At 35.7% G+C, this 12,500-nt stretch overlaps 2 protein-coding genes across 5 annotated transcripts in view; one reads left to right on the top strand and one right to left on the bottom strand.

Annotated features, from left to right (window-relative positions):
• Window positions 1–8,888, top strand: part of LOC125041175 (acyl-coenzyme A thioesterase 1-like) — an 18,561-nt gene extending 9,673 nt beyond the window's left edge. For 2 of the 4 annotated variants that reach the window (XM_047635994.1, XM_047635995.1), the window contains exon 7: window positions 1–2,910. This exon is cut by the window's left edge and continues 1,335 nt beyond it. Coding sequence is in view for 2 of the 4 variants with exons in the window: in XM_047635996.1 (XP_047491952.1) it covers window positions 2,934–3,122; window positions 3,424–3,618; window positions 4,524–4,724 (585 nt within the window). In the remaining 2 variants the exon portion in view is untranslated. Of the gene's footprint in view, window positions 2,911–2,933; window positions 3,123–3,423; window positions 3,619–4,523; window positions 6,785–7,816 lie in introns of those variants that run through there. The other 2 variants (XM_047635997.1, XM_047635996.1) reach the window with 2 other exon arrangements.
• LOC125041174 (signal recognition particle 54 kDa protein-like) overlaps window positions 8,609–12,500 on the bottom strand; it is a 9,077-nt gene continuing 5,185 nt past the window's right edge. The window contains exons 3-11 of the mRNA XM_047635993.1: window positions 12,361–12,435; window positions 11,829–11,983; window positions 11,384–11,534; window positions 10,878–11,061; window positions 10,478–10,575; window positions 10,096–10,224; window positions 9,728–9,836; window positions 9,349–9,519; window positions 8,609–9,077 (exon numbers count right to left, since the gene is read on the bottom strand). Coding sequence (XP_047491949.1) covers window positions 8,896–9,077; window positions 9,349–9,519; window positions 9,728–9,836; window positions 10,096–10,224; window positions 10,478–10,575; window positions 10,878–11,061; window positions 11,384–11,534; window positions 11,829–11,983; window positions 12,361–12,435 — 1,254 coding nt within the window. The 3' untranslated portion in view covers window positions 8,609–8,895. The remainder of the gene's footprint in view (window positions 9,078–9,348; window positions 9,520–9,727; window positions 9,837–10,095; window positions 10,225–10,477; window positions 10,576–10,877; window positions 11,062–11,383; window positions 11,535–11,828; window positions 11,984–12,360; window positions 12,436–12,500) is intronic.

The raw sequence follows: 12,500 nt of genomic DNA, 5'->3' as shown, positions 1-12,500 counted from the left end.
ATGGTGACTTTAGGATGAATATTTATTAGTTTTCAGTCAAGTATTTCCTCCAGAGATGTGATATCTCTTAATCTTCAACTAGTAAACTTGAGGTTGTCATCATCATAACACTTGTAGAGTTTTGATTAGAGTGAGTTATTTCACAAGATCAAGTATTCATTATTTTTATTCTACAGTCTTTATTAGGTCTATTCAGTCCTGAAGTCTTTTCTGTTGATACACTGAGTACTTGATCTATGCATGTGAAATTTTTCATTTTCTTTAGTTGCTTCTCCACTTTGGTTCCTGAATATAAGAAGCATTGTTGAATCATTTGTTGTATTCTAGCTTTTAATCTGTTGGATCTGGGTGATTTGCAGCCCACACTGAATTCCAGGCATTAGGCTTTCGTGAGTGGCGACTGTCTCTTTTTCTGCATAAGTAATACTTTTGCTTTTTTTACCATTTTCCAAGATCTATATTTGTCATTTCATGTACTGTATCAAGACAATTACAATATGTAACTTAGTGTTATTTGTGTCATTTTTGGAATGTTCATATTATTCAATTTTATGGAGCACACCCTGCACTGCCAATCAAGGCAGACAGTAATAGGATCCTGAGCATGAGCTTGGAAGGAGTGTCTTCCCTGAGGCCGGCACTCTATCAACCTTGGCTCTTGGATGATACATTGCAACCTCATTTACTGGTGGAAATAATGCAAGAGTCCCTCCTTAAATGGCCACTGAATCTAATCTTCCTCTAAGCCCTCAACCAAAATTTTCCAATGGAACATATTCCTGTTTTCTAGCCCTCAGCCAGATTATTTTCATGACAGGACAGTCACGTCATCCAGATCCAATCGGTTTATTTTTAATGTGCACCCATAGGAGGATTCCATTCTTGTAAATGCCTTAGGAATATGAGTATTTAATAGGAAATAGAAAGATGATAACAGTATAATAAAGGTAATAGTATATTTATGGTTGTAATTGTGATATTTTTTTTACATGTGTACATTTATAGATTTGGAAATCTAGAGAACAAAGTAGTATTTTTTATTCAACTATATAGACTATATGTTGTTTTTAATTGGAGATGTACATAAATGAAACTTATAAATACAGCATTTATTTTATGGTAAAGAAATTTATTAATATATGCCTTCTCAAATCTGCTTTATCTGCAGTGTAATGTGCTTTCAAGTGTAAGCTCTAAAAAAAAAAAAACAGAAAAAAACATGTATATAATTATGTTCACATTTAGCAGACTATATTAGCAAGATTATTGCAGTAATAGTTTAGATATTACACAAAGTAGCTAAACAGATTATTGATAGAAAATATATGTTACTCTTTTCTCTCTATTTTAGAATACAGAGAAACTGATTAGAAACATTGATGATACGAACTCACGCAACATTCATAGTTGTAAAAGATTCTTAACCCATAGATGGCTTTACAAGTGCTCAGTCACCAAGGAATCAATAAGTAGGCATATGTCACCTCACCTGATTTCCCTTGTCCTCGAAGTTTTAGGATTTATTTTTGTTTCTAATGCTTTTGATATTGATATTGTTATTATTGTTATTGGCATTATGAGTATTGTAATGCCATTACAATACTAATAGCTATGAAAAAATATAATATAATATTTTCAAAAATCGGGGAAAATGGTAAATAGATGAGATGGGTAGGAGTAGTAACTGACGCCTGGGTGACTGTGCACTTGTGGAGCCTTCTACGAGATGTGTAAATACATTTAATAAACAAAATCACAATGGTCATGGCATGAACACACATGCTGTCTCTGGTGGCACTGGGTAAAGAGTTCATGAATATCATAAAGAATCAGTTGCATTCAGATGGAATTTAATATCCAAGGTATGACACCTCTCTCTGCACAACTCTTACTGATGTGTAAATATCTTGGGGGGGGTGGGGTGAATAATTACCTCGTTTTTGAGAAAAAATTTAGCATCTATGAAGCATTTAGCATCTATGAAGCATTAAGTGAAATGTAGGATGATAAAGAAGTTATATAACTCACTGCAAATGGAAGAGTGTGATGTACTGTGACCAGGCTATTAAACAGCTCAAAAAAGCTGGACGTAATAGTAGCATTAAAAGCCAAAAAAAAATCTCCAAAATACTCAAGGAATTGGGAAATCAGGTGGTCACATAGTCAACTAATTGACTCCATGGTGGCTGAACACTTGTGGAGACATCTATGTATAAACACATTTCACAAAACAAAACTACAGTGAACATTTCTGGTTTCTAGCAGCAGTGAGTTAATTCATTATGTAATATGTGTGTGGAAGCCTCATTTTCTTTCTTTCTTTCTTTTTTTTCTTTTTTCTTTTTTTTAAGGGTCCATATCAGGAATCTGGCAATTAGAAAAAATCCAGAGTTTATTGGAAAGTTGATCTGTTTTTGTTCTGTGTTCCACAAATAGTATTTGTAAACAAACAAGAAAAACAACATAGCATGCATATTTTACAATACATTTCACAGTTTTATTTTGTAAATTGGGATGGCTAGTTTGAAGTTTACCTTTTAAACAAGAAAAGATATTGTTAGAAAGCAAATATTGGATTTGTGCAATTTGAAATGCTTTGTGGATAGAGCTCTGATATTTGTTTAATACAATATAGGGAATTATAGCTCTTACCTTGATTGCAAAGAATTATTTTTTAGATGATCAATGTCAGGAAAATATATTTAATGGCATGAAATTAGATACTCTTGCATCTAGACCATGCATCATACCTATGCCACAGACAAAAAAGGAAACAAAATTAAGACAGAACCTTTGTTCCTTACTTATGGTGGCTGCCAATAATGGCATTTCTGATAAGCAGTCACAAGTCAGTAAAAATAAGGATTTATAATGTTTGCTGGTGCTTCTAGCTTACTTCATTCTTACAGAAAATATATGAACCTCTCTTCTAGATTATGAAGCCCCATGTAGGTGCTGTAGGTGTGAGCAAAGGGGGAGACCTTGTTCTGTCTCTTGCAACATACATCCCGGAGGTCAAGGCTGGTGTGTGGATCAACGGATGCAATGCAAATGTGCAATCCGCCCTCAACCTTAGGGATTCTGTCTTACCAGGGTTGGAGTTTGACTTCGGAAAAATTGAGGTTTGTTTCCATGGAGTACTGCTGGTTTCGTGTGTGTATAGATTGAATTTAGGGTTCTGTGTAATAGCATATCGTATCACATGAATTAAACTATTGATATATATATGTGAGGATATGAGTAACTTATAATAACTATGCCGTTGTTAGATCTTAATGCCAGTAGCATGAGGTGGTGTCTTGTTACACTAGAAAAAATGTATATGTCACTGGAGAATAATAAATAAGGATTATTAACTTCAGATAGAAAAGAGATCAAGAAAAACAATTATTATAAAGACTTACAAGGTGCATTTACTCACAGATTGTGAATGGTGCCATGGATTGCTTTGAGATTGTACATGACCCAAGAGACTATCCTGAGACCATCATTCCTATAGAGAAAGCAGACGCTAATTTCCTTTTCTTGGTTGGTAACTCTGATCGCAACTGGAAGAGTGTGATGTACTGTGACCAAGCTATTGAACGGCTCAAAAAAGCTGGACGTAATAACTATGAGGTAGGAGTTCTTTCAATCCCTGTGGTCATATAATAAGCATAGAGTTTTAAGCCTTTCACAGATAGTTGATTTTTATCCATTAACTCATTGCCTTTAGGTGGCCCTTATGCCACACCATGCCAAAAATAGCTGTCTTGCCAAGGACTCATATATCATACCATCAGTTAGCTAAGTCCAACTACATTTTATGGCTTTTCTTCCTTGTGGTCTTGGTGGCTGGATGCTTTTGCAGGAATTTAGGCCAATTAATAGCACTAAAACTGCATTATGATGGGATTTAACCCACAAGCCTGAACTTAACTAGTACATGTAAGGCTTGAAAATAAGTGCAGTCTGCACATGGTGCATGCAGCAATGTTATGTATATCCTGGAATTTTAGTCTTTTGGTATTTTAGCCTGCCTGAAGGCACTGAGTTAATGAAGTGCTTACAAAGTAATTTTAAAACTATATAACACTTCATTAAGTTTCACATGGAAATCCTGTTGTAAAGATGCAAACTCAAGCACCTGGGTAGTGTTGACTGACCTATTTCTATTACCAAATGTAAAATTTTGATATTAGCCAGGTCAGTAATTCATCATGTTTCTACACTTCTTACTTTTACAATCTGCTCATAATATCTACTAACAATTGTTAATATTAACAGTAGCTAGTTCAGCAACTAACACATTTTACATACTCCAATAGTTTGAAGATTAGAAACATTATAAATATTTTTCTTAGTTTATTAGATTTACAGAAGTTATAACAAATTGAAAAGCAGTTACCCAGATGAGACAGTAAAGAAAAGAGATTTCCCATCTCTTCCCTTCATTGTCTTTTTTTTTACAACTTGTTCAACATCAGTCTCACACATGGGAATGTAATGTAGATAAAATATATATGAGCACTTTTCCCCTCTAGGTTCACAGCTACGAGTTAACAGGACACCTGATTGAACCCCCTTACTCTCCTTTCTGCTTGTCTTCCTACCACAAGATCATATCTGGTCCGATCTTATGGGGTGGCGTACCGAAGCCCCACATTCGTGCGCAAGAAGAAGCCTGGAAAACCATGCTGGCCTTTTTATTTAAGAATCTAACTAATACGAAAGGGAAACTGTGAGAAGGGTTATGTGTTGAAAATTAAATTGTGCTTTTACTGATTCAGACATTTGAGTGGAAAAGAAAGGTTTCGAGTTTATGGACCTCTTTATACGACCGTTTCAGTGTGTTGGGTTGAACTAGGTTGGACATTTGGTTTGCCTATCTTTGTTCAAGATCAGTTTCTGGAGTAGTAGTTTTTTTGTTTTTTTTGTAGATTGATTAATAATGGTTGTGTTATGTAGCAGATTTTACATAGAGCAAATCTAGGTGAGAGAAAAAGATGTATTTAAATGGTAATTTGATGCATTTGTGATATATATAATTGCATTTATGAAATAATTGTACTTTTTCTTTTTTGAAGAATGTAAATTTAATGCCACTTGTACAGTTTTTAGCATTTATAATTTAATTTTTAACTAAAAATAAGCAAAATCAAATTGTTTGAAGGTGCAGGGACTAAAATAAATTATGAATGATGTGTGGTAAAGTAACTTTGTGATTAAGAAAAATTCCAGTTTGCAGATACTTTCTTTAAATGGAAGTAGAAGCTAGATTATTCAATACAGAGTTAGGATAAATGTTTTGAATATTTATTTTACTTAAAGATCAGAAATTGTTTAACTTAAAAGATCATATCATTATGGGAATACTTGATATATACCAGCTATTGACCCATAAAGTGGGCAATTTTTATGTATTTACAATTTTAGCATATAAGAACTGTGATTTTGCATTTTGATACTGTAGGTCACATTCCTTGGGCTAAATTTCAGATCACAGTTTTTGATGATTATATTGTAGCAGTGATTTTCAGTCACATGGGATAATCTGTTGGTAACTTTATGAGGAGTAACAGCTTATGAAAATGTGTGATATGCAAGCTTTGTGTGTATGTACATGTGCAGATGTGTGATATTGTTGCTAACAAATTGTGGAATGCTTGAGATTTTATTCTGGATTCATTAACCTAATCATTGTATGTTCCTAGAATGATATATATATCTAGATTATAGTATGTCTTTTCATATAGAACATTCTTGAGACTTTATAGTTTTTAAAGCAAACAGAAAGAAACAAAATATATATCTAGAAATGAGTACAAACTAGATTCTCTGTGTAAGCTTTTGGATTTTACATATTGTCAACATTTCCCATCAGTTATTGCAGTTACAGAAAGAAATGTTCGTGGTGCTGCTTTCTAAAATTATTAGTTCAACTTAAGTCAGTAGCTCAGTACACTCAGATACTATTTCTTCTTAACCAGAAAAGGCCTACAGAAAAGGTGCTTCTTTCTCTGCTGGGAAAAATTGCATGAAGTATGTTCAGCTTTGTTTAGAATGTTTATAGGTTGCTAATGAATGGCTTGTGAGGAGGGGCAGTTCAAGTAGTATAGCACATATCATGTCATGGTACGCAGTCCAATTTCCCTCTTTACCCATATAATTTTGAAAGAGTTGGCAAGAAAAATATGTGGTCAATGCTAGCATACTCATTGTGCCTGTAGAAAAGCATTCTTGAATATTTTCTCATGGTACTGAATGAATAGGTGGTTCATATGGACTTAATGCAATTGGATGAAGGGATGTTTCGAGATACTTCTTCTGTCTGGTCTGAATTCCCTTTTTTCTACTTAGTGGGATGGAAAAATGTTCACATGTAACTTGTTAAATGTTTTAGTTGTCCTCTTTGTGATTTGATTTCTTGCTGATACAGTCAAGGCTTGTTCTTTATTATATGTTACTCGTTGGAGAAGTCCATGTTCATGTGCGTTTGATGTGGAATGCTGGTTGTCCTTTTATAGTAGTTATAGGTTTATTGTTGTTGTTTTCTTTGATGTTTGCAACATATTGAAGGTCTATGTTCATGTATATATGGTTTGGAGTGTTGAAGGTCACTTTATATATATGTTTGTAAGGAATCGAGTGTTTAAGATAGCAATGTGCCAATACTGATTTTGTGGTACAAAGCAATGGAGGCCCACACGCACACACTCTCACTCACTCACTCACTCACTCGCACACGCACACGCACACGCACACGCACACGCACACGCACACTCACACTCACACTCACACTCACACTCACACGCACACGCACACGCACACGCACACGCACACGCACGCACACGCACACTCACACGCACACGCACACTCACACACTCACACACTCACACACTCACACACTCACACACTCTCTCACTCACTCACTCACTGACTCACTCACTGACTGACTCACTCGCACACGCACACGCACACTCACACTCACACGCACACGCACACGCACACTCACACACTCACACACTCACACACTCACACACTCACACACTCACACACTCTCTCACTCACTCACTCACTGACTCACTCACTGACTGACTCACTCGCACACGCACACGCACACGCACACGCACACTCACACTCACACTCACACTCACACTCACACTCACACTCACACTCACACTCACACTCACACTCACACTCACACTCACACTCACACTCACACTCACTCTCTCTCTCTCTCTCTCTCTCTCTCTCTCTCTCTCTCTCTCTCTCTCTCTCTCTCTCTCTCACTCACTCACTCACTCACTCACTCACTCACTCACACACACACACACACACACACACACACACACACACACACACACACACACACACACACACACACACACACACACACACACACTCTCTCTCTCTCTCTCTCTCTCTCTCTCTCTCTCTCACTCACTCACTCACTCACTCACTCACTCACTCACTCACTCACTCTCTCTCTCTCTCTCTCTCTCTCTCTCACACACACACACACACTCTCTCTCTCTCTCTCTCTCTCTCTCACTCACTCACTCACTCACTCACTCACTCACTCACTCACTCACTCACTCACTCACTCACTCTCTCTCTCTCTCTCTCTCTCTCTCTCTCTCTCTCTCACCACACACACAGCCGAGGAAAGCTAATGTTGGTGCTATTATAATTGTTAGTTTTATCCCTTTCCCAATCTAAATACATCTCAACCTTTCTTTTTATTTACAGAGCAGCTTGAAATGTCTACCACTGTACATAGTTTTTGTTATTTTTTGCTCGGTTTATACTTGCTTAAACAACATTGCCTTGACAGGTTCACAATTACCCTGGCACCGGGCACCTGATCGAACCTCCTTATTCACCATTCTGTGGAGCCTCCTACCACAAGTTGGTGCGTATGCCTCTCCTGTGGGGAGGGGAATCACAGCCACATGTAATGGCACAAAAATATGCCTGGAATACAATGCTGTCCTTCCTTCGTAGGTGTATTCGTTAAAGGTCACTATGCCAGGTGCTGTTTCACGGGTGAATCGTAGAGAAATATATTCTTGTAACTTCTTGTAACTGTTAACTTTTGATGTTAATATTCTTTAAGAATACTTCATTTGTGATATTCATTGTATTTGTATCATCACTATGCTCATATCTTTTCAAAGTATAGTACGAGTGTTTCTTAACCTTTTAACGGGTATGCATCTGTGTGAACCACCTGCAAAGGATAGTTGTATTTTTTTTCACTACCTCTGTCCCATTTATAAGCAAGAATATTGTATTTCCTGTCATTCATTCACAAATTGTTACCCATGTAAGAGGCTAAGGTTATAAAAATGGCAGTCTGTTATACTTGTTATTAAATGTGTATAGCTTACATGTTGATGTATATGGTATATATATTTGATTATACTATCTACATTATATATATATACACATATTAATTTAAATTTGTATAAACACCAGTGAAGTACAGGTATCTGTGCAGCTATAAATTTAGTTTTTTTGTTAAATTTTGGAAATGATATAAAATATACTATAAAAATTTATTCTTTCACCTTCCTTACAGCTATACAGTTCCCTTCTTGAAATGTGTATAAATAACAACATAAGATGCAAACATCCCATAATTTTTATTTGCAGATTATAAATTGTGTTTGATTTATTAGTACAAATAATATAAACAACTGAAATAATGAAAACTAATAATTATAAAATCATAATTTACAAAATATAAAGAGAGACTCTGACAAAATAATAACATAATTAATATTCAACAATCCATGTTAAAGGAACTGCCCACTGGTATAAACACTACAAAACCGAGTGTAAATATACCTCGTATCTGTAAACCCCACAAAGTTCTTAGAAAAAAAAAAAAAAAAAAGGTTAATGAATCTATCACTTAAAAGGATTTTTGCCCATTCCCATTGGCCCTCCACCCTGTTGCAGTTGCTTCATCATGTTCTCTAGACCCTTGAAGCCTCCCATTTGCTGCAAGACGCGCGGATCCATCATCTTGGCCATCTGCTGGTTCAGCTGGTTCATCTGGACTTGGTTGATGTTCTTGGACATATCTCCACCTGGGGGGAAATCAGAAGCACAATGGATTAAACGTGAATTGAATCGAAGGGAAGAAAAATGCAAGCCATGTACACGACGCTGAGAAGACACTGGAGATGACCGTTCTTCACAATATATGCAAAGCAGAATAATGATTTAAAAAATAAAGTAAATAATAATAATACCACAAAACAGAATAATAACAGCAAAGATACTGAACATATCAAGAATTTATCCCCCCCCCCCCCCCACACACACACACAGAGTGAAAATGGATGATTCTATGCTTACCTTTGAAGAGACCCTTCATTCCACCCATTTTCTTGACCATCTGTGCAAACTTGGCGTACTGGGTCAGGAGGTCCTTGACTTCGATCTCCATCACGCCAGCTCCTCGGGCCACTCTGCTGATGCGCTCAACCTGTTTCTGGAACAGCTTGTTTCCGTCCAAGCTGTCCAATTCTGGGAAGATGTTGGATGGATTTGATTAGCTTTACATAATTTTACGGAATTTCCCGGAACTCGGTTGTTATTCACCAACATATCTGGTAAATCCATGTCTGACTCCACAAAAACAACAAAAATAAATAAAATAATGATATATAAAATAAATAAGTAACAACATTGACAGCATGAGATATTAAAATGAAACAACTGCTGATGACCTTACCTTCATCAGTCATACTGTCCATGATCGTCATAAGTCTCTTCAGCCGTGCCATACTCTCCTGCTCTCCACCTTTCGTCAAGAAGTCTGTGCTAAACCCTGGCAACATACCCTGTAACAAATTTTTAATTTCTTTAACACTTTGAAATCATAAAAAACAGAAAATCATAGATCATATAATTTTCAGATAGTTTAAACAAAGACAAAACAACAATCATAAATACAAACAATCATATATTTCAAGAAGTATTTTCACTTAGTAGCTACTGATGACCATATACAGCAGTAAATCTCAAATAATTCACTGACCTTATTCTTCTAAGACCAGCTTTCTAAATTTATTCCAACATTAATCCATAACATTCACTCACCATAATCTGTGACATTGGTCCCATCTTTCTCACGTTCTGGAACTGTTCGTACATGTCGCGGAGTGTGAAGTGACCATGCTGCAGTTTCTTTATCAGTGCTTCATTATCTTCTAGCTTTAGATCGTTAACCTGTGAGGAGAGTGACGCCAAATTTGCATTACCAGTAGGAAAGCTTAATATTAATATTTTCGATCTTTAAATAAAATACTTTAAAATATAAAACACTTTTGGTGATAAATATAATAGATCTGACAGAAAAAAAAAAAAAAAAATGGTTTATATGCACTGCTTAAAAAGTTTTAGCTTCTAAAATTACACATTACACACAAAGGCAAAGATAACTGATTTCTGTAAACCACGAGACAGCAGCAAAATACACTACCTTTTCTATAAGTCCTTCTATGTCACCCATTCCTAAGAGCTTAGAAATGAAAGGTTTGGTTTTGAATTCTTCAAAGTTGTCAATATGTTCACCAGTACCTGAAAAAAGTATATAATTCCTCTTATTAAAAGAATTGAAAAAAAATTTAAAACAAAAAGCTGAAAGCTCACACACATTACCACAAGAATATTCCATTGCAAAATACTATAATGATAACATTTACTTTTTTACTTCCTGAAATATGAGGTGGTGAATCAAACCACTTTAACCTACCAATTAAAACAACAATAAATTTAAATAACATACAACCAATCACAGATTCATCCAACCAGAATCCTCACACGCAAGCACAACACTCACACTACACTGCCTTCACCCTGGACCTCACACTCCTCCATACCTATGAATACAATGGGGGACTGAGTGGCCGCCACAGCTGAGAGAGCTCCACCACCCTTGGCGTGACCGTCGAGCTTGGTGATGATGACAGAACCGACGTCGACCTTATCCTTGAAGGCACGGGCTTGAGACTCGCAAGCTTGACCTATACTGGCATCCATGACGAAGATAATATTGTCGGGTTTCTGTTTTGGGTAAAGAGGGATTTTAGCTTATTTAAGAACTTTGTTTCTGTTACTAATTACTCGATATAGATCTGTTGCTCTATGCATGGGGGTAATTAATCTATAATATTTTTTTTTTCTTTCCGTAATACATTTTCCCATTCTTTCCTTTTATTCTTTTAAATCTACTGTAAAATGATTTATAAGATTTCACATACGTTGGCCTACATATCTAAAAGTATAACTTATTGCCATGTTTAAATATTGAATAGGAATTATTACTTCCAAAATCCAAGCACCATTTACAACCAACAAACAACAATATCACACATCTATAACTTACACAGGCATTAGAAATCTGCAACATCTCTTCAAACAGTGAATCTTCTTGTTTATGTCTTCCGGAAGTATCAATGATGATGATTTCAAAATTTTCATTCTTAAACTGTTCCACACCATCCATAGCAATGACTACAGGATCAACTTCAGTGTAACTAAAAGAAAAGACACATTACTTATCTTGTTCAATTCAATGATCAATATTAAGCACTATAAATGATGTTCCTCCAATAGCTCATGCTTTATAGTCAAAATTCATGAATATATATCAAGTAATTTAGAAAAACGGAAATAGCACATAATCTAATACATTCTAGTTTAGTTTGGACAGAATTTAAAAACAGGCTTATTATTTCTATTCTAATTCTATCACAATTACCTTTTCACACATTTACCTCTCTACTAGCAACCCGCAACTTATTTCTTACTAAAAGGACAACCACCCTTACCTGCCATAGAAAGGAATTCGAGCCTTGGTACAATTCTGCTTAACCTGATCGAAGGCACCAGCTCGGAAGGTATCAGCGCAGACAAGACACGTTTTCCAACCCTTCTTCATGTAGTAGTATGCAAGCTTTGTACATGTTGTGGTTTTACCTGAACCCTGTGTGTGGGACAGTCAATTAATATATAGAACACAATTTGAAACAAAAGTATTACTGAATGGAAAAAAAATCTACCATGTTGATAGTAAGAAAAATCTGCAATGCACCAAACTAGATTAATTTCAGTAAATCTAATTTGTGCATTGTCGGTTTCTCTATTATCTATGTACACTGTAGAAATATGAAAGGCAGGGAATGAAGGAAAAGAACATAGAACATAAAACCTGTGCTTTAATACTTCTATTTGTACATGAAAGTGTGTTGGAGACATAAACATGGTGGTTGAATTTGCACTCGACATAACAATGCTACTGTGTTTGATTATATAGTCATGAGTGTGCTGCCATCTCTAATACAAACTTTACACAAAACTCACCTGCAGACCGACAAACATAATCACATTCGATCTTCCTTTGCTTGGCACATATGGTTTAACTCCTGGGTCTACAAGCTGAAAAAATAAATGAATAAATAAATAAATTGTAAAGTTAATATTACTCCCTGAAATGCACCTCT

This window comes from Penaeus chinensis, chromosome 30 (genome assembly GCF_019202785.1).
Source record: "Penaeus chinensis breed Huanghai No. 1 chromosome 30, ASM1920278v2, whole genome shotgun sequence".
In the NCBI taxonomy this organism is placed as follows: domain Eukaryota; kingdom Metazoa; phylum Arthropoda; class Malacostraca; order Decapoda; family Penaeidae; genus Penaeus; species Penaeus chinensis.
This window is presented reverse-complemented; position numbering and strand designations above follow the sequence as displayed.